General features: G+C 39.9%; 1 protein-coding gene across 7 annotated transcripts in view; it reads left to right on the top strand.

Annotated features, from left to right (window-relative positions):
- dennd4c (DENN/MADD domain containing 4C) overlaps nt 1-21,719 on the top strand; it is a 152,712-nt gene that overhangs the window by 118,017 nt on the left and 12,976 nt on the right. For 6 of the 7 annotated variants that reach the window (XM_043719121.1, XM_043719140.1, XM_043719156.1 and 3 more), the window contains 8 exons: nt 441-548; nt 2,787-2,924; nt 4,156-5,300; nt 12,658-12,841; nt 13,942-14,051; nt 16,269-16,444; nt 16,955-17,131; nt 18,106-18,286. In XM_043719121.1, the coding sequence (XP_043575056.1) occupies nt 441-548; nt 2,787-2,924; nt 4,156-5,300; nt 12,658-12,841; nt 13,942-14,051; nt 16,269-16,444; nt 16,955-17,131; nt 18,106-18,286 (2,219 nt within the window). The remainder of the gene's footprint in view (nt 1-440; nt 549-2,786; nt 2,925-4,155; nt 5,301-12,657; nt 12,842-13,941; nt 14,052-16,268; nt 16,445-16,954; nt 17,132-18,105; nt 18,287-21,719) is intronic. The other variant, XM_043719146.1, reaches the window with a different exon arrangement.

Raw genomic sequence — 21,719 nt, 5'->3', positions numbered from 1 at the left:
CTCTAGCTTATCTCTCCACCCTTCAGGCTCTCTGGCTTTATTCCTGATGAAGGGCTTTTGCCCGAAACGTCGATTTTGCTGCTCCTCGGATGCTGCCTGAACTGCTGTGCTCTTCCAGCACCACTAATCCAGAAAGAATGACTGAGGGCAGGGGCAAGAACAGAAGAAATTTTTAGAGGACTAAGCGCAGGAGCAGAAACATTGAGTAAACGTCTTCAAAGCAGGAGGGAACAGAGCATGAACTCTGGCAAATGACGTTAAATTGAAACTCTCAACATTTCAAAAGTGTATTGTCTTTATTTTGTTAATGGTTTTAAAGCAAAATAACTTTAACTTGACTTTGAACAGGGACTAACTGGGGACAAAAATGCATAAATAGCTTAATTTCTTGTGAAATATCTTTACATAAATAACTCATACTTTACTTGGCTTTCTTACAGGCGCCCAGTCAGACCAAGGGTATGGATCTAAAGATGAACTTCGACGTGATGACACTGAAGAAACGCTGATAGAAATTGACTCATCGAGTACAATTAAAGAGGAAAGAGGTGAAAATTGACAATCAGTGTGACTGCAAATAGAACATAACTTTGGCATTTTCTTTCATTTTGTAAAGACCCCTGGGTGGTAGCACATTAGAGTTCATGTCAAAGCATTTTTTTTGTGCATCATTTACTTCTACTATAGATGCATTACTGTAAACAAGAGTCCAAGAAGTAAGTGCTGCATCATTCTGAGGTGACAAACACTAGGGAAGCCAAGTTTTCAGAGAATGGTTTTCTGTAGCAATTTCTGATCAATTTGAGCAAAGTTCATCTCTTAAAGCCAGGTACGTGGCAAAGGGAGATAAAACCTTGGAAATGCTTCTAATTAATGGAATGTAACGACTTGGAAATGATATACTGCAAATGTGTATTTATGACATTGACATGAAATGACTGTTTCAAGATAAGTTTCCAGTGAATTGAATTACATTGAATTGAGTTTGTCATGTTGTACCAAGGCACAGTGAAAAGCTTTGTCTTGCGAGCAATACAGGCAGATCACTGAGTTAAGTAGCATAGATAGTAAATAATAGGTAAACAGTGGCAAAAACAAAAACACAGGTACAGGCGAATGTTAAGAGTTTGAGTCCGATCAATATTCTAACAATAGGTTTGAAACTGTTGTGAAACCGGCTTGTACGCGTGTTCAGGCTTCTGTATCTTCCCCCGATGGTAGAGGTTGTAGAAAAACATTGCCAGGATGGGATGGATCTTTGAGAATGCTGGCGGCGATTCCTTGACAGTGTGCCTGGTAGATGGATTCTATAGATGGGAGGTTGGCTTTGTGATTGTCCGGGCCGAGTTCACCATTTTCTGTAACAGTCTCTGATCTTAACCGGTACAGTTGCCATAGTGATACATTCAGACAGAATGCTCTCGATGGCACGCCTATAAACGTTGGCAAGGGTATTCGCCATTATGGTTCATGTATACAAGAAATTGTCTGAGATCACTATTTAAAAGGCAGCATATGTGATTACTGCTATTCGGTGTCAATGTAGCGATAGTTTAGATTACTCAGTGTGGAAACAGGCCCTTCGGTCCAGCAAGTCCACACTGACCCTCCAAAGAGTAACCCACCCAGACCCATTTCCCTCTGACTAATGCTCTGAATACTATAGGCAATTTAGCACGGCCAATTCAACTGATTTGCACATCTTTGGAATGTAGGAAGAAACCAGAGCACCCAGAGGAAACCCACGGAGTATTTTGGATGAGTTGGGCCAAAGTGGGTTTTTTTTTCTGTGCTGTATGATTCTCCACCTCGCATCCAAGTTCACCAGGTAATAGGGAAGGCAAATAAAATTTTGGCCTTTATTTCAAAGGGAATTGAGTGTAAAAATGGCGAAATCTCACTAAAACTAAAACTATACAAGACACAAGTTAAACCACAGCTGCAAGACTGTGAACAACTTGGGGCTCCTTCTTGAAGAAAAAATTTACTAGCTCACTACATTGATCTCGATTAGAGGGATTTTCTTATGGAGAGAATCTGAGTTGTTTGGCTGTATGGTCACTAAAGTTTATAAGAATGAAAGATGACTTTTGAAACATTACATGACTATTAGGGCACTTGAGAGGGTGGATGTGGAGAGGTTGTCTCCCTTTTTGGGAGAGTCTAGGACCAGAGGGCATCATTTCTGAGTGAGGATCAGCCAAGTAAAACAGAGATGAGAAATATTTTCTCTCCAAGGTTAGTAAGTCTGGAATTCTTTATTGTAGATTATATTCAAGGCTGAGATGGACAGGTTTTGGCAGGCAAGCAGAGTCAAGGATTATCAAATCAGAAATGATTTCATTGAATGGCAGAATCTGACTTGATTGGCAGAATGGCCTCATTCTGCCTGTACATCTCATGCCTCTCTGATCACGTTTTTGGTATCTGACCTAATGTATGATTCAGTGTCATGTTGTTTTATAATGTTCCTGCGAGCTATCTTACAACTCACGTTATTTTAGAAACGCAATGTGAATGTAAATTGTTTTTCTGCAGTTTATTCCTGTATTAAGTATCTGTTGAAAGGGTTATGAGCACTCATAAAAATGGAGACTACGCTCCTCAAGCCTGCCCTGCCATTTGATAAAGTCATGACTAATTTTCCTCACTTCCACTTTCCTGCTAATTTTACACATCTTTATGTTCTGCTCTTGTAATCTAATCTTATTATTTCATATGTAAATGTGATTTTGAATTTGAAGGAACCATTTTTAACTAAATTCACATTTGTATTTTATCAACAGGTAAAGGCTCAAACAGCTCTGATGTGGATCAATCAGTTAGCAACAACAGTAAGAATTCCAGCTTACCAGAAAAACTTCATTCGTGTAGCAGCATTGTAAAGCTGCAATGCGCTACTGTTGGCAAACAAGGAAATAATGGTAAGCAATTTTTTCCTTACTTGTTACCAGTATTGTATTGCATTACAGTGCTTTGCATTTGATCAGTTTATTCTTTAGCAATTGTTTTGGAATTGTTTGTGCCACCGGAAACTTCCTTAGAGAAGTTTTCCACATATTAAAGACCCTTTTAAAAAACAAACTGACACATTTAAGTGCTCAGTGGGAATGACTTTAGCTTCTTTTTTCACAATGAAGTCCCAATGTGAAAAGTATCCTCTCCATCATCTTATTTCAGACAGACACACATAGGGGCACTCTAATTATTAAAAGAATACAACTTTTAAAGTTCAATAGACTTCAAGTGATGACAGAGACAAGGACTAAATACAATGGGTGTACAAAATAATAAAACGGGTCTGTATCAATAGGTGATGATTTCACTACAAGTGGCGCACAGAAGGAGGTTTCCCACAAAAACCTGCAGCGAGTAAGGTGGCCACATTTCCAGTGTTGTTACAATTGTACTCTGGTTCAAGTCTCATCTGTTCCAGAGTAGTTGAAACACTTTCTGGACCCCATGATTAGAAATATCTAGCAGTCTCTCAGTGCTACTCAGAAATGCTGCCTGAAGTTTGTATCCTCGTCTCTGGAATGAGATTTGAACTCTTGACCTTCCAGCTGTGACAGAGGAATGCTGCTACTGTGCCAATTTTTTTTTAGCTGTTGAAGTGTTGGTCATTGCTTTTCAAAAGGCTTCTTTCAAATTTGCTCCAAAAGTAGTAGTAGATAATTGAATTGTGATTTTTGTTTTTTGGTTGGTTTGGTCCTTTTCTCATTCATTTCTCAATTTTCCCCATCTCTCTTGCTGGCAAAGCTCTTGAATGTAGGACATAAGTCTAGGTTAAGGTAATTTCCTACCTCCTTTCTTCCCTCAAGCCACCTTGCATCTGCTTCCCTTAAATATGTGGTTGTGGTCATGATTATTTACAATTCTGTTAACCTTTTTGTGATGCCAACTATCTATTAAGTATTTTTGACATGAGACTCCCTTGGTTAAATTGTAGTTTTGTTCTGATTAAGGCCTTTAAGAAATTATCCTCGCCACCCAAAATTTTGCATTTCAGCTGAATCTCTTAACAATAGAGATTCCTTACAATTCTACCTTTTGTTTTGTTTTAAAGCAACACTGTTGATTTATTGAAAATGGAAAGTAATGAATTGCATGACTTGTAAAATTAATCTTTTACTTTCATGATCTTCTCAATTCTAGACCATTTGGCTAGCCTGCTACTGGACAGCAATGACCATTATCAAGATGGTGATGGAGTGGGTGACTCTAGTACCCAGGCACATAGGCCAAACAGCGGGAAGACCCAGCAGCGGCAAAAGTTCTGGGCAGAAAGGAGCTGCAGTTTCAGTGCTGATACACGTTCGAACATGTTACTTAAGAAAGGGACCCTCGAAACTGATCCAAATGAGATAGCTGAGACTATGGGTGCAGATGCCAAGATCCTGGCTGCTGCTCTGTGCAATGCCAAAGATATGTCCAAGATGAAGACCGCTCCATTATTGGATGACTCAACTCATCAAACAGCGCAAGGTCAAGGTGGTGACAGCAGAGCCATCTTTGATGCTTCAGAGAACAGAATCTCACATATGATGGAACCATCAGATCCATATCATGTTGATGCTGAAAGTACAATGAAATCAAACAATTCAGTTTTTGTAAAGGGTGATTTACAGATTGAACCAGAAGCAATTCTTCCAATTCGTGAAGAAAATCAAGATCCAATGCAGAATAGGACTAGTGTGCACTCTGCGATGAAGTCTGTAGAAAGAGAAGATGTTAAGGTAGGTTTTGATCCATTATCATTACTGGCCTCAGAAACAGAGAAGAAAATCCCTTCCAAAATCGAAGAGAAGACTTTACCACCAGTTGTGTCTCGAAAACTTGCAGATGAAATTGAAATGTATATGAATCTTAAGAGCCCTCTTGGGGGTAAATCGGCCAGTATGGAACTGCACAAAACTGAGATTGAAGAGAAGCCATCAAATGACCATGATGGAGTTCACTGTCATGCACAAGAAAGAAGGTCAAGTCTCCCATTGAGCCCTGCTCCACCAGAGGATGTACAAACACCATCCAAGTCTGTCTCAAGGTCAAAAACATTTGCTGGGCAGCCGAAAATACCAGTTTCGCAGAAAATGCGTTCAACTTCACTAACTGCCTTGGTGCGGAACAGCCAGCATGGCTCCTTGGGGTCCATCGTTACATCATTTTCAGGATTTAAGATTGACAACCTGCTGTCTGGACCCAAGATGGATGTACTTAAGTCAGGCATGAAGCAAGCAGCAAATGTTGCTAGCAAGATGTGGGGAGCTGTGGCATCAGCGTACTCCTACTCTGATGATGAGGTTAGGCAACATCTATGCTCCCTGTATGTGGGGTTTTCTTTGAGAAAACTGTAGGAATAGGAAATGATTTAACAATTAATTGTCACTATCATTTGAGAATTATGACCAGGCTTATGAATAGAAAAATCTACCTAGTTGCACAAGCATTGTTTGTGAAAGTGATATTTTGAAGTAAATGGGATTATGAAGTTTTATCATTTCTTTCAGTAAGGAGAACTAGGTATTGTTGGAAGGCTCATTGTCTTCAGAAAGAATGAAGATCAATGTCATTTAAAGTAAAGTAGTATTTATGCATTCTTTCAAGGCAACTGTTTTGCGGATACCGAAGTGTATTTTTATTACTTGTATGTTGTGTAGTTGGTAAATGCATCTAACCTTTTGCCTGTATATCAGAGCTCCACAGTGCAATTTGTAACTTGGTGTCAGTTTTTTTAGCTTCTCAATTACATCTGTAACATTGCACGTTTTAGATATCTGATGAACATTGTGATGGTGGGCATCTGGCCAGAGCTGAATTGGTGGTAAAGGTCCAAACTTAATTTATTGGCATTTTATTTGTAAGTGTTCTCATTTTGGCTGTGGATATGAAGTAAGGAAAGGCCAAAACAATGAGGATGATGTTGAGCTTTCCCACTACAGACGTTGGCAACTCTTTGATCCAGAATATCGACAGCTGTCTTTACAACTGGCTTCCTCCAATACTAGACTATAGAACCAAGTAGATGACATGGGCCCTGTTGACTTTTTAGCCCCTTGAGTCAATTCCTCAAATCATTTTGATTTTGGTTGATCTGTAACCAAAATTCATATTACTGCCATTACCCCATTATTAATAAAAACCTATTTATAAATAACAACATAGTTTTATTACACCTTTAGCATAATAAGATGCTTCTGAGGAATGTTACAAGACAAAGTATTACATCAATCCTAGCCTAGGAATTTGGCTCTGAGTAGGGCCTAAAGGGAGAAAAGTGAGGTAGAGAGGTGGAATGGTTTCAGTGTATTCTAAAGCTTAACTCCCAGGCAACTGAAGCTGCAACAATCAGTTATGGAATGATCAAAATCTGGGGTGTCCAAAAAGCCAGAATTAGAGTTACCTTGGTAGATTGTGCTACTGGAGAAGATGTAGGGGAGGGATGTGTATGGCCGTGAAGAGATTTGAAAGCAAGGATGAGAATCTTAAATCATGACTTTGCTTGTCTTGGGTGGCTGATCTGAGTCATTGAGCACAGGGGTGATAGGGAGTGGGACATGATATGGATTAAGATGCATGTGGCAGAACTTTATATGGCGTTCAGATTGCAGAGTGGTCAATGTGGGAGACCAGCTAGAAACAGATTGGAAGGAAAGGAAAGCAGGGATCAGTCTTTGGCAATTGAAGAATGAAGACTCATGAAATTCGATCAGAAGTGAAAATGGGAAGTTTTAGTGTGGCCGAAATCTTATCTTTTGGTTTAATTTCATATCATTGCAAACAGATTGATTTAATCTTAAAACTTCCATCACTCGGGGATCGAGTTTGGAATGGGAAATAGATGGCTTTAGTCCCTCCAATGTTTAATCGGAGGATATAGCAGCTAATGTCGGATAAGTAGTTTGGTTGTTTAGCACAAGTGGATTCAAGACCTGGGAAGTAACAATATATTCGTGGACTTTGAAAGGAAAGGAAGGTTGAAGATCAGACAGTAGTTTGCAAGAACAGTAGGATCACGAGTTGATTCCTTAATCTCTCTCAATATGTTTTGATTGCCTTTAATTTTATCTATCTCAGTTTTAAAACTAACATAATTGCCAATTGTGGTTTACCATTCTAAAATTTTGCTGTACTTTGTAAGGAGAAGGATTTCAATCCCGACAGGTCTGGTTTCAACTCTTAGTCTAGGTGTGGGGTTAGGGGAGTGTAATGTCAACAGCCAAGAAGAATAATCTACATGCCATACCTTATCTCTTTTAATCACTGTTGAGTACTTTCAAAGCACATGTCAGCAATCAAGCAAAATTGACTTTTCCAAATGTATGTACGGAACAATCTCAATTATCCTGAGATGGTCAGGGATTATTTTGTTCAGAAAACTGATTGCTCAGATAACGGATAATGTTTTTACTGGACTTTGAGGTCTTGTTTGGATAATCCGAAATTCAGATAATTGATCGGATAACCGCGGTTGTTCTGTATTACAATTATTACCCCTTTCCTCATAGAGACACGTAGCTCCACTTTCAACTGTTTTTGTCAATTCCAAAAGCTTTGCCTTGCTCACTTAGTGTAAAACATCCAAAGTGACTTCTTCCACCCTCAGGAAACTCTTAGTGACTGAAAGAGCCATTTTTTCATCAGGCACATACTGTTTAAACCGACCAAATACAGCACCTGAAATTAAAAAAAAACAACGCTCACCACTCTTTGCCTTGAGACCAATAATCTTAAACCCAATTTAGAATTATAGAGATTTTGATCCTGACAAGAGCTCGCAATTTGTTACGGACCAGACCTAACCCCTCAAAATCTATTAGGAAGGTAGCCTATATCCTAACTTTTTCTTATTTTAAAGGTAAGTGTAAGACATTATGTTCGAGATGCAATTCAGTTGGTCAAAGTACCCAATGTTAACCAAAACCAACTTTATTATTACACTAAGGTTAAAATGCGGACAAAACAAAAATAAAATCATTAGATGAACCACAATTCTATCATGCTAATTACTGTTCCAATATAGTAGCATCCCATAAATATACCCTTGGCAAAGGCAAATTCAGTAAAATAGATTGTCTCATATTGCAACTCTAGCAGCAGGAAGACAACCCCATCTCTTCTCTATTAGAGAGAGAGCAATGAGAGCTTCCACATCAAGCTTCAAGATCTCAAACTGCTGAAAGCTAAAATTAAAAATCCTGGTTTTGTCGGAGCTTGGCCACATCCATTCAGGCTGCTTCAATTGTACCAACTTTTTTTTTGAAAAAAAGGTCTCACAAGCTGTTTACGTCACTGCTCAAGGCCTCTGTCTCAACCTTACTTCATTTAAAAAATACCAGGACAAAATACATCTCCTCAAGCCATAGTATCATCAGGATGTAGGTTTGCTCGCTGAGCTAGAAGGTTCGTTTTCAGTCGTTTTGTCACCGTACTAGGTAACATCAGTGACACTCTGGGTGAAGCTTCATCCAGAGGCTCACTGAAGATGTTACCTAGTAGGGTGACGAAATGTCTGAAAATGAATCTTCCAGCTCAGCGAGCAAACCTACATCCAGAAGCTCAATCTGAGCTACAAATCTTCTCAAAACTTACTAATAGGGGAATCACCTAGGGGATTCTGATTGAACTGACAGAATATTGAATGACCTGGATAGAGTGGGGCATGGATAAAATATTTCCATTTGTAGGAGAGACCACAGTTCAAGGGCACAACCTGAAATTGAAGGGACAACCTTTCATAATTGAAATGAGGAATTTCTTTAGCCAGAGGCGGGAGCATCTGTGGAACTCAGTGCCACAGAAGGTCATGGAGGCCAAGTCATTGAGTGTATTTAAGACAGTTAGATAGGTTCATGATTAGTAAATGGATCAAAGGTTATGGGGAGAAGGCAGGGGAACAGGGTTGAGAAACATATCACCCATAATAGTCCTGAATATAATTTGAAATCAGATGCTGTGATATATCGGTGTTTTTATTGGTTTTGTTGGTGAGATATTGTACCTTTCCTTTAAAGGTGTTCCTTTTGTTGCAAAGTGTTTCTTGAGTCAGAATGTTATTGCTTTGTTTCTGCTGCTTATTTTAAATTATAATATGGAGGAATGTCCACCAACATGTTTGAGGTGTAAGATAGCAGCATTTTTAAAGAGTACAGAGTGTCAAAAGTTATAATTCATTTCTTGGTTTTTGAGAGAGCATTTAACAGAATAGGAAGAAGGCATAGTTCAGAAAGGCAATTAGGGTCTTAATGGCTGAACACACTTGTAGCATCTGAAGTGAAGAGGAATTACACAGTATTGTGAGACTAAGATAAAATACTGAATTGTGTCACAGAAATTACATGGGAAAAGATCACGGGTGAATGAAGGCAACTGAGTAGGAAGAAATTGAGTCGGCAAGAACTGGAATTATCATGTAGGACAGGATGTAAATTGTGGAATCTTGGCTATGTTTGTGTTGGTGACAGTAGAGAAACTGAGGGACGATTAAAGCAATTGAATCTGAACATGACAAATGCAGAGATTAATGTTTGAGTTGTAATTGGAGAAGGCAGACAATGTTGCTTGAGTAAAACCAGGATGTGAAGTTTGAAATTTTGTTTTGGATTGAATAAGGCGGAAAGATGAAATATTATATTTGGTAGATGGAGTCACTGAAGAGACAATGATTTGAGCAAGGAATTGAATTAATGCTGAAGTATTTCAGTTATTAGCTGGGCAATTGCATGGATGTAGCTGACAGAAGAGAGACAAAAGAAAAATACCTTGAATACCACAAATCCTGAAATAAGATCAAAAAGGCTGAGAAAACTCTGTGGACTACATGTGGGAAAAGGGAAAATCTAATATTTCAGGTTGATGGCAGAAGATGAGATGATTGGCAAATAAGATAACTTGGTTTTTATTTCTTGGTAGCTGAAGTTACTGCTTTTAGATTTACTGCTCCAGATTTTTGGGTCAAGAACAGGGCCATAAGATTAGTTTGAGCTTTATCATAGAAGTCAGCATAGATTATGGCAGGTTGTGATTGCAAGATCCTAAGATACAGGAGCAGGCTTAGACCATTTGTCCCATCGAATCTGCTCTGCCATTCAATCGGGTGGTATGTTTCTCAACCCATTCTCCTGACGTCACCCCTTTACCTGAGATTCATGATTAATAAATGGATCAATCTATCTCTGTCTTAATGCACTCAATGACTTGGCCTCTGCAATCTTCTGTGGCAATGAGTTCCACAGATTCACCACTCTCTGGCTGAAGAAATCCATCCTCATTTCAGTTCTCTAGGGTTGTCCCCTTCATCCTGAGACTGTGCCCTTGAGTCCTAGTCTCTACTACAAATGCAAATTATTTTATCCATGTTCCACTCTATGCAACCTCTCAATCTTCTGTAAATTTCGGTCCAATCCCGTCCCTGCCTCATCTTTCTAAAATCCATTGAAGAGTGACCCAGAGTCCTTAAACATTCCTCATATGACAAGCCCTTCATTCCCATAACTGTTCTTGTAAACCACCTCTGGACCCTGTCCGAGGCCAGCCTATCCTTAGACATGGGGCCTAAAACCGCTTACATTATTCCAAATGAATGGAAAATGGCCCCTTTCTGTGCTGGTAATTGCTGAAGTTCCATTGATGGAGTTTTGAATCAGGTCTAGCCAACTTTTTCTCACGTTTTAAAAAAAAATGATAAAAAATACTTTCAATTATTCAAATGTGCATTTGATATTTCTATTTACTCAAGTACAGAATAGATAGCAATGGCTAAAATTTACTTGGAATAATATACTATTTGACTTAACTGAATGTGAGTAAATTGGTGACCTCCACCAACACCTACGGCCCTGGGCATTAATCCTAGCAATTATTACTGTTCTAAGGTGCAGAGAAGCATAATATCTCAGTTTTACAATTGTTGTGATATTAAAGGGCTGCTAAGTCGGAGATGTGAACTGCTATCTAACTGACTTAGAACATATAGCATAGAACAGTACACCACAGAACAGGCCCTTCAGCCCACTATGTTGTGCTGACCATTGATCCTCATGTATGCACCCTCAAATTTCTATGACCATATGCATGTCCAGCAGTCTCTCAAATGTCCCCAATGACCTTGCTTCCACAATTGCTGCTGGCAAAGCATTCCATGCTCTCTCAACTCTGTGTAAAGAACCCGCCTCTGACATCCCCTTTATACTTTCCTCCAACCAGCTTAAAACTATCACCCCTTGTAGTTAGCCATTTCTGCCCTGGGAAATAGTCTCTGGATATCAACTCTATCTATGCCTCTCATTATCTTGTATACCTCATTTAGGTCCCCTCTCCTCCTCCTTTTCTCCAATGAAAAAAGTCCGAGCTCAGTCAACTTCTCTTCATAAGATAAGCCCTCCAGTCCAGGCAGCATCCTGGTAAACCTCCTCTGAACCCTCTCCAAAGCATCCACATCTTTCCTATAATAGGACGACCAGAATTGGACGCGGTATTCCAAGTGCGGTCTAATCAAAGTTTTATTGAGCTGCAAGAGATCTCACGACTCTTAAACTCAATCCCCCTGTTAATGAAAGCCAAAACACCATATGCTTTCTTAACAACCCTGTCCACTTGGGTGGCCATTTTAAGGGATCTATGTACCTGCACACCAAGATCCCTCTGTTCCTCCAAACTGCCAAGAATCCTATCCTTAATCCTGTACTCAGCTTTCAAACTCGACCTTCCAAAGTACATCACCTCGCATTTATCCAGGTTGAACTCTATCTGCCACCACCTCGCATTTATCCAGGTTGAACTCTATCTGCCACCTCTCAGCCCATCTCTGCATCCTGCTGAGTGACCCGCTGCACCCTACAACAGCCCTCTGTACTGTCAACGACACCTCCAACCTTTGTGTTGTCTGCAAGCTTGCGGACCCATCCTTCAATCCCCTCATCCAAGTCATTAGTAAAAATTACAAACAATAGAGGCCCAAGGACAGAGCCCTGGGGAACACCACTCCTGAAGAAGGGCTCATGCCCGAAATGTCGATTCTCCTGCTCCTTGGATGCTGCCTGACCTGCTGCGCTTTTCCAGCAACACATTTTCAGCTCTGATCTCCAGCATCTGCAGACCTCACTTTCTCGAACACCACTCACCACTGACTTCCAGGCAGAATATTTTCCTTCTACTACCACTTGCTGTCTTCTGTTGGCCAGCCAATCCTGTATCCAGACAGCTAAGTTCCCCTGTATCCCATTCCTCCTGACCTTCTGAATGAGCCTACCATGAACCTTATCAAATGCCTTGCTGAAGTTCATATAACCACATCACAGCTCGACCCTCATCAACTTTTCGAGTCACATCCTCAAAGAACTCAATAAGGTTTGTGAGGTATGACCTACTTCTCACAAAGCCATGTTGACTGCATTTAATCAAGCCATGCTCTTCCAGATGGTCATAAATCCTATCCCTCAGAATCCTTTCTAACACCTTGCAGACGACAGACGTGAGACTTTCTGGTCTGTAATTGCCGGGGATTTCCCTATTTCCTTGAGTAATAAATATTTAGTTCACGTGTCCATTGTTAACTGCAATGCAGCACTTGCTCGATGTCTGTATCATATTTCTTTGCTAACCATTTTGAAATGAACAACTGTTCAACTGGTTGAATTAATTGCTTCTTTCCATGTTCAGGATGAACATTTTGATGATTCAAGATTCAACTTTCCGCCTGGTATTCAGGATTATAGCTGCAGTGGAGGCCCAACTGAAAGAGTAGGTCTGCCTATGACAGTGCCAACAAATGGGCTTAACCAAAGCAATACAAGCCTTGGTGGCAGCAGCAACAGCAGTGATACTGGTAAACAGCCCCTGACTGGTTAGTTAAATCTAGTAGAATGTTGTATTTGAATTTTAAACCTGAAATTCATGCTTTGTCTGGAAACCATCTAAGTACCCTGTGCTTTAAAGCTGGTTATTTTGGATTTTTTAATTTAGATTTTTAAATTGCTGCATCGCTAAGACTATTGATCGAGTCATTTTTGAGCTTTTTCTTTCCAGCTTACTCATCACAAACCCATGACTATATTTGATACCTCTATGTATCACTAACACAATTATAGTCAAATTTAATTTGACTGTAGTGTTCTGTAAAATAAATGGTCACATCAATACAAAAATGTTCCTAAACTTCTCAGCTCTAAGAAAATACCTTCCTCCTCAACTCTGTCTTAAATGGATGGCCTGTTATCCTGAGCTGTGCCCCTGGTTCAGGTTTCTCCCGCGAGATTGTCACTATCTACCCAGTTAAGCACCTTATGTCAATAAACACCCTCTCAATCTTCTGAGTATTAGCCCAGCATTTCTATAAACAGCAACCCATTTCTTTCATCCCCTTTCCATCTTCATTCCACGCCCTGCCTCGCAGACCATCCCACCACCACTCTACAGACCATTTGTTTTTCTACATTTGATGTTGCTGTCTTGGTTTCCAAAATGTTAATCCCATGTGTACAATCCAGCCATTCATTTTGCTCACTCTAAGACCATAAGACACAGGAGCAATAGTAGGCCTTGCAGCCCATTGAATTTACTTCACATTCAGTGAGCTCGTGGCTGATCTGATAATCGTCAACCTTATTTTCCTAATCTCATTAAGAGTAAAGGAGATGAATGGAATTTTATTTCCTGACTTACCGTTTGAGAGTATTACTTCTGTCTTCCCATGTGCGATGCCCTATCTGTTTTTTAGGCACCTGATAATTCCTTGTTGGTGTAAAGAATCAAACTGATGCTCATTCCAACAAAATATGTGCACAGATTCCTTGATTTCAGTAGGTAGCTTTCTTTGCAAACATTGTCATTTCTGTGTTGGCACTGAAATCAAGGCCTCAATAATATGCTATGTAAGCTACCTTCCCCTACATATCAATGGGTATTTTGATTTTTATGTTTTATCTTAATGTTGCACTCAACTAGGTGCTGCACATTCATCTAAAGTAGGAAAGGAAAATGATCCTGAAAAGTCAGATCGTGGGTCTTCCCAGTGTGCCAGTACATCAAGTATTTTCCAGAATTGTGCAATGGAGGTAAGAAAATAGTTTTTTTCTTTGGGAGATATTATGGACATCATTCTTAAAACAACAAACCAGAATGTTAAAAACAAAACTTCTTGAAATATTAGGTATTAAGTCGTAGTTGCGCACTATCTACAGGCAGATTTGATTGCACAGTCAACAGTGTCCAACAGTATTCACGATGCCTTCGATATGGAAGCAGTCCGTGTCCAGCTGCAGTGAGACCTGGACAGTGACCAGGTTGGGTTGACAAGTCACAAGTAACATTCACATCATGTAACTGCCAGGCAATGACCATCTCCATCAAGACAGAATTAACCTGCTATCACCTGTGACATCCAGTGATTTCACTCCTGCTTCCCTCATATCAATGTCCAAGGGGTTACCATTGACCAGAAACTGAACTGAACTAACTACACAATTACTCTGGCTGCAAAAGCAGGTCAGAGGCTCAACCTCTGCAGTGAGTAACTCATCTCCAGACTCCCAAAATACACCTTGGAAATTCATCAAGAATATTCAAACAGCAGCTTCTAAACTCGTGACAACTACCATCTCTTGGAACATGGTAACACCTCCATCTGCAGGTTCCCTTCCAATCCATTCACCATCTGACTTGGAAGTATATCACTGTTCCTTCACTGTCACTGGGTCAAAATCCTGGAATTCTCTCTTCTTAGTGATATTGTGGCCCTGCCTACATCAAATGGACTGCTGCAATTCAAAAAGGCAGTTCACAACTATCTTAAGGGCAACTAGGGATGGGCAATAAATACTGGCCCAGCCAGCCACTCCCAAACCTCATCTTTTTTTTGGAAAAAAAAAGATAATGCATGGTTTTAACATACCATCTGAAAAAATGGTGTCTGGAGTCACTCAGTGCTGTACTGCAGCATCATCCGAGATCCATGTTCAAGGTTTGTGCTTGAATGACTCCGAATTAAGAACAATCCCAATTGAACTAAGCTAATTTTGCACTAAAAATGATAACATTTGCATTGAGAGTTGATTGAGATGCGGTGAGTTTGACCTATGCAAATCAGGTATAGAGAGCAAATATTGTGTAATCAACAAACATATTAATGAATATTATGATTTGCAAGTGTTGTGAAGCTGGTATCTGCTCTCAAACTTCTTAATTTGGTCAGAGGCAATGTTTTCTCTATCACATCAGCTACATGTTGCTAAACTAATTTTTGAAAGCTTCCTGTAGAGCACCAGGTTTCAATTTCCACTTGGCTCAACATTATACTAAAGTTGGTACTTTTCTCTAAGTTAAAAACTGAAATAGCACTCTGGCGTCATAACCAAATAATATTTCAGCTTTGTAAATGACTGTGTATGGCAGCTTTGGAGTATATATTTGATTGTAAATGTTAGGCCCAGTGATGAAAAAGGAAAACGAAAAGATGCAAATAATAAGAATTTCTTAAGAATTTTAGCAGTTGGTGTTTTTTAACTTTGCAGCTCATACTGTGATCCTTCATTTGTAATCTCCAGTATGTCTACCAACATCACAATGAAAGGTTAAAGGTAACCTTGCTGGGCACAAGGCTGCTTTCTCATGAGGGAGAGAACAATTGTTGGTGCTTTTAACCTGAAGTTCACCATGCCACAGGCAATAGGAAAGGTTGAGAAGGAGAACCCTTTGTGACAACCTACTGGCTCATAGCTTAAGCACTATGAACACCAGTAATCAACTTTGGATTGTCAGACTCATTTATTCCTTTTTGTGTGGGATGTTATTACGCTGTCAAGCTTTTTGCTATGAAACCAACTTCTAAGAATGTTGCAGTTGAAATTATACCCAAGAGTAATTTACATTTCATTCATTTAAAGAGAAGTGCAATAATTCAAGCATAGAAAAGGAAACTCTTGCCATTCACAATTACCTAATGTCTTCAGTAGTGTTTCTGACTGCCAGGTTTGGTAATGTGTACAGAATTTAGTACATGAAAACATTGAACCAACTTAAAGCAATTGAAGTTAATCGTAGTTTTGCTTCCATAGAGTAATTTAAATGCACATCCCACCAACATGTCATATTTCAGAATATTTTGTTATTGCATTTTTTTATTGCAGCCAAGTTAATGCAAGGAACACCTTGCTTTATTTGTCATTTGAATCAAGAATTATATTATATCTTGTTATTTTTCTAACAGGGTAACTTGTTCTAAAAGATGGATACATTTGATTAACTTCGCCTTCATTCTTTCTTTCCCTGAAAAGGTATTGATGTCCAGCTGTTCTCAGTGTCGTGTCTGTGAAGCTTTAGTTTATGATGAGGAGATTATGTCTGGCTGGAGTGCGGATGATTCAAATCTTAACACCACTTGTCCGTTTTGTAAAAATACTTTTTTGCCAGTTCTAAACATTGAGTTTAAGGATCTGCGAGATACTGGAAGGTATTGAATTGCTTGTGTTTTTTGCTGTAGTTTATAAATTCTCATATTTGGTACTGCATATTCTTGTATTCATGAATAAAATATTCTTTCAAACTCTTTGAGACATGCAGCAGGGTAGAGCGGTTGGAGAGGAGACTGGCATTGACTTAGTTTATTCTCCCACCTGACTCAGCTGGTTCCTCCTTGCTTAGCTGGTATCAGCAATTTGCTGTGGTATGGGTTCTGAAAATATATGGAGGAAAGTGGTAACTGCTATTTTCTTTGTGTATTAAGAGAAATATTACTATTAAGTGTCTTGTGTACTTATTCTAACAAATGAAATGCCATTCATGTTTTGGTACCTGAATCATGCTCCAGCAAAGAGAATATTGACAGAGATAAAACTGCTTAATTATTGTTGAAACAATTTGATAGGTGTGCAGACTTACTTTTTCAAAGGGACTTATTAATATTTTGTCTGCATTTGTGATTACTATCTGAATTAAAGTCTACAATTATTATCTTCCTCAGTTTTTTCTTAAAGTCGAGTGTATCTGGCGATAGTTTGCACAGTAACAGTGTAACCACAGGAGCTGAACCTGCCATACAGAAAGCTGCCACTGTTCCAGCAGCATCCAATACAGTAAATTCAGCAGATTCACCTATTCCCATATCAACGCAGGAAGAGTCCTCTTCTGAAGATAAATGGTAATGTTTCTGTAATCAGCAGTCAAATAGTCTTTGTTCCCTTCTTGTTAGTTTCGTTGTCTAACCACACTGTTTTGTTTCCCAAATTTATTTCTTCCTTGAGCTGCAAAACTCTTGGGTGAACGTTAGCAAACCAGAGGAAGACTAGCTTTGTTTTATTCATGTGTATGTCATTATCATTTTGATAACATGTTGTGTCCTATTACTTGTCTGTTGTTAAGAGTTTGAGTTTTTAAAAGCATACACTCTTGCTAATAATATGTTCATGTTGATTGGCTTCCAATAGATGTTTAAACAAACCTGGAGTTCTAATTCTGCTTAATGCAATTCTGTGCTACAGACGGGGTCATGATTTACCAACATCTAACTTAACGCTTGTATTCATGCACGTGATCCCATACAGGGGTTCCTAATATTAAGTCGAAAGATCCAACATACAGACTTTTCCTTGTACTTACAAATAGCTTTTTGATATTGTGTTCTGACTTGTGTACAATCCCATTTGTGACCGGACTGGAGCTGAACCTTTCACAATCTGACGACTTGCAAAGCAAGTTTCAAAGAGGAGTAAAATGTACTTTGAGAACTTCAACAAACTTGAAGTGTATTTATGTCTAACAAAGCAAAATTTATATGTCACTATGCAATTCTGCCACTTGGCAGGCACAGGGAAGTGAAAAGAGCATTTGTTAGCTCAGGTTGTTACAACCAGATACAATCGTAACCTCCAAGATAGAATTGAGTAAGTATTTATAAGAAGAAATAAACTGCAGGGATATGTGGAAAAAGTAGCAAAGGACAACTGATTGATTGGATTATTTTCCAGAGAGAAGCATTGATCGACCTCATGGCCACGACCTGTATTGTCCTACTTAGTCATAGAAAGTTATAGATTCCCCGCAGTGTGGAATAGGCCATTTGTGATGCTATGATTTTGTAGAAGCAATTAATTTATTTCTCATTTTTTTGACTAGTGTTTTACCAAAAGACTCTGAGGATTTGCTGGACAATGTAAACAATGAACTTCCGAAACGGACAGCATCTTTAATCCGAAGTTACAGTGTAGGTGGTCCATTGCAAAATTTGGATGTATCTCAGCGGCCTGCACATGGAATTTCAACAACCAGCCTTCCAAATAGTCTACAGGAAAGTGTGGTAAGTTGGTACTGAAGCCAGTTGTGCATTAATGTAATGGAAAGATTGTTTGGTCAGTAGTTTTAGATTGGGTACAGCTATAGATTTGAAGTATTTCCTGAAATAATTTACATATTGAAAATATTCAAATTGAAGGACAGTTTAATTGGTAGGAGTTACTTAACCATTGGGTAAGATGCCCATTTGACACTTGAGAAGCTTTTGGTGATAAGCCCACTAAATTAATCTTGCCTGTATATAACTTAATATATATACAAATGCCAGTGTTCAGCCAATTGAATTCACTCCACATGATATCAAGAAACATTTTGGAAGCACTGGATACTGCAAAGGCTATGGGCCCTGTCAACATTCCAGCAATAGTCCTGAAAACTTTTGCTCTAGGACTTTCTTCACCACTAGCCAAGCTGTTCCAGTACAGCTAGAAGACTGACATCTAGCCGACAATGTGGAAAATTGGCCAGACATGTCCTGTACCTAAAAAGCAGAGCAATTCCAACCTGGCTAATTGCCAACAGTCTAGTTTCGATTGTCAGTAAAGTGATGGCAGCTGTCATAAACAGTGCTATCATCAGCACCTGCTTAGCCATAACCTGCTCAGTGATGCCCAGTTTGGGTTCCACCAAGGCCACTCAGCTTCTGACCCCTCTAACATTGGTTCAGACATGAATTCCAGAGGTGAGCTGAGAGCCCTTGACATCAAGGCTGCATTTGACCGAGTGGCATCAAGGAGCTCTAGCAAAACTGGAATCAGTGAGTATCGGGAAAGCTCTCACTGGTTAAAGTCATACTAGGCACATTGTTGGATTTGTTGGAGGTCAGTCAACTCAGCTCTAGAACGTCACTGCTGGAGTTCCTGAGAGCAGTGTTTGAGGTCCAAACCTTTCAGCTGCTTCATCAATGTCTTCCCTCTATCATTAGGTCAGAAGTAGGAATGTTTGCCAATGATTATGCAATGCTCAGCACCAGTCATGACTCCTCAGATATTGAAGTAATCCAAGTTCAATTACACCAAAATCTGGAGAATATCCAGGCTTGGGCTGACGAGTTGCAAGTAACATTTGCACCACACACATACCAGGCAATGACCACTATCCTTTGCCATTCAATGACATTACTCCTCCTCCTCTACACTCCCTCTTCGCCCCCCACCCCCCCCAATCAACATCCTGGCAGTTAGCATTGACAAGAAATTCAACTGGACTCACCACATGAATATAATGGCTACAAGAGCAGCTCAGAGGCCAGGATTACTGCAGCAAGTAACTCACCTCCTGACTCCCCAAGCTTTTCAGCCATCTGCAAGGCCCAAGTCGGGAGTGTGATGGAATACTCCCCACTTGCCTGGGTGGATGCAGCTCTAATAACGCTCAAGAACTTGACACCGTCCAGGACAAATCAGACTGCTTGACTGGCACCAGATCCACAATGATTCTCTCTCTCTACCACTAATGCTCAGTAGCAGCAGTGTGCACTATCTACAAGATGCACTCCAGAAATTTACCAAAGATCCTTTGACAGTATCTTCCAAACCCACGACCACTTCCATCTAGAAGGACATGGGAACACCACCACCTGCAAGTTGTGTCCAAGCAACTCAACATCCTGATGTGGAAATGTATCATCATTTCTTCATTGTCACTGGGTCCTTGAATTGCCTCCCTAATGACATTGTGGGTCAACTATGGCACGTGGACTACAACACTTCAAAAAGGCAACTCACTACCACCTTCTCAAGGGCAACTGGGAATGGGCCTTGCCAGCAACATCCTCATCCCACAAGTGAATTAAAAACATCTTTTTTCATGGCTGGAAAATAGATTTGAATGTGTTAATTAATTTCTTCACACTTTTGGAAGATGCTTCATCTAGGAACCATGATTCAATATTTATGAGGTTAAACCAGAACACACACTTTTGCTAAGTGGTATATATAAATGGAGTTAGGTTATGAAGGAAGTTCAAATATTGCTGAAGAAACTGAATTCAAGAGGAAATAAGGAAGATCAACTCAAATGTAATGTATTAATTGAATGCAGCATGTCCCTTTTGTAAAACTGCTTGTTTATAAAATCCATTTAATGGCTTAAGTGCCACGTGTTGGATTTCTAACCTGTTGTTTTAGTTCTGATGACAAGTATATTTGACTTGGTAATTTGCTATTTAAACATGGTGTCAGACCTGTTGAGTGTTGCAACATGTTGTTTTAATGCTGTTTCTCTATTGTTCCCAGCTAAATGCACTCAGGACCTGAATGTAGGTTTGCTTGCTGAGCTGGAAGGTTCGTTTTTGGGCGTTTCATCACCATAATATCTTCAGTGAGTCTCCAAATGAAGCACTGGTGGTGTAGCCTGCTTTGTATTTATGTTTGAGTTTCCTAGAGTTGGTGATGTCATTTCCTGTTTATTTTCTCAGGGGGTGGTAAATGGGGTCCAAGTCAATGTGTTTGTTGATAGGGTTCCAGTTGGAGTGCCATGTTTCTAGGAATTCTCGTGCGTGCCTCTGTTTGGCTTGTACTAGGATGGATGGCATTCCAACCAGAACTCTTATCAACAAGCACATCGACTTGGCTCCCATTTACCACCCCTTCAGAAAAAGAACAGGAAATGACATCACCATAGGAAATGATGTAACCAAGGGAAATAACATCACCAACTCAAGGAAACCTAAAGATATAAATAGAAAGCAGGTTACACCACCAGTGCTTCATTTGGAGGCTCACTGAAGATGTTATCTAATATGGTGATGAAACGGCTGAAAATGAACCTTCTCGGTCTCCAAACAAACCTGCATCCAGAACCTCAACCTGAGCTAAAAATCTTCTCAAAACTCGCTAACTTCAGGATCTGTCTAGCTTTCTCCTAAAAAAAATATGGGTCACGCCACAGTTGTAGGGCATTGAGACATTGGATCTTACTTTTCTTTGCATTATAACTTTTTAAAAAAAAAATAAAACTAAATTGAGAGCGACCTAGTGGCACAATGGTTCGCACAGCCGCCTCACAGCACCAGACACTACTGTTCGATTCTGTATGGAGTTTCAGTGGTTTTCTCCAGGTGCTCCAGTTTCCTTCCACAGTCCAAAGTTGTGCAGGTTAGATGGATTAACCATAGGAAATGTGGGTTTATGGGGAATAAGAGAGTTGGGACTGGGTGTGATGCTGTTTGAACGGTTGGTGAAGACTCAGTAGGTCATACTTCAATGAAACTGGCTTAAATCAAAGTCTGGTTGAATATAGAGATATGAAAATAAAGGCTGATTCTCTGGTGCAATGTTGGGGAGGGAGGTCGCTGCCCTCCGTGTTGGGGAGGGGAAGGGAGGCCGCTGCTCTCGGTGTCGAGGAGGGGGAGGGAGATCGCTGCCCTCAGCGTCGGGGAGGGGGATGGAGGCCGCTGCCCTCTGGGTCGGGGAGGGGGAGGGAGGCCGCTGCTC

This window comes from Chiloscyllium plagiosum, chromosome 2 (assembly GCF_004010195.1).
Source record: "Chiloscyllium plagiosum isolate BGI_BamShark_2017 chromosome 2, ASM401019v2, whole genome shotgun sequence".
Classification (NCBI taxonomy): Eukaryota; Metazoa; Chordata; class Chondrichthyes; order Orectolobiformes; family Hemiscylliidae; genus Chiloscyllium; species Chiloscyllium plagiosum.
The sequence above is the reverse complement of the archived record's forward strand: the minus strand, read 5'-3'. Positions and strand labels throughout refer to the sequence as shown.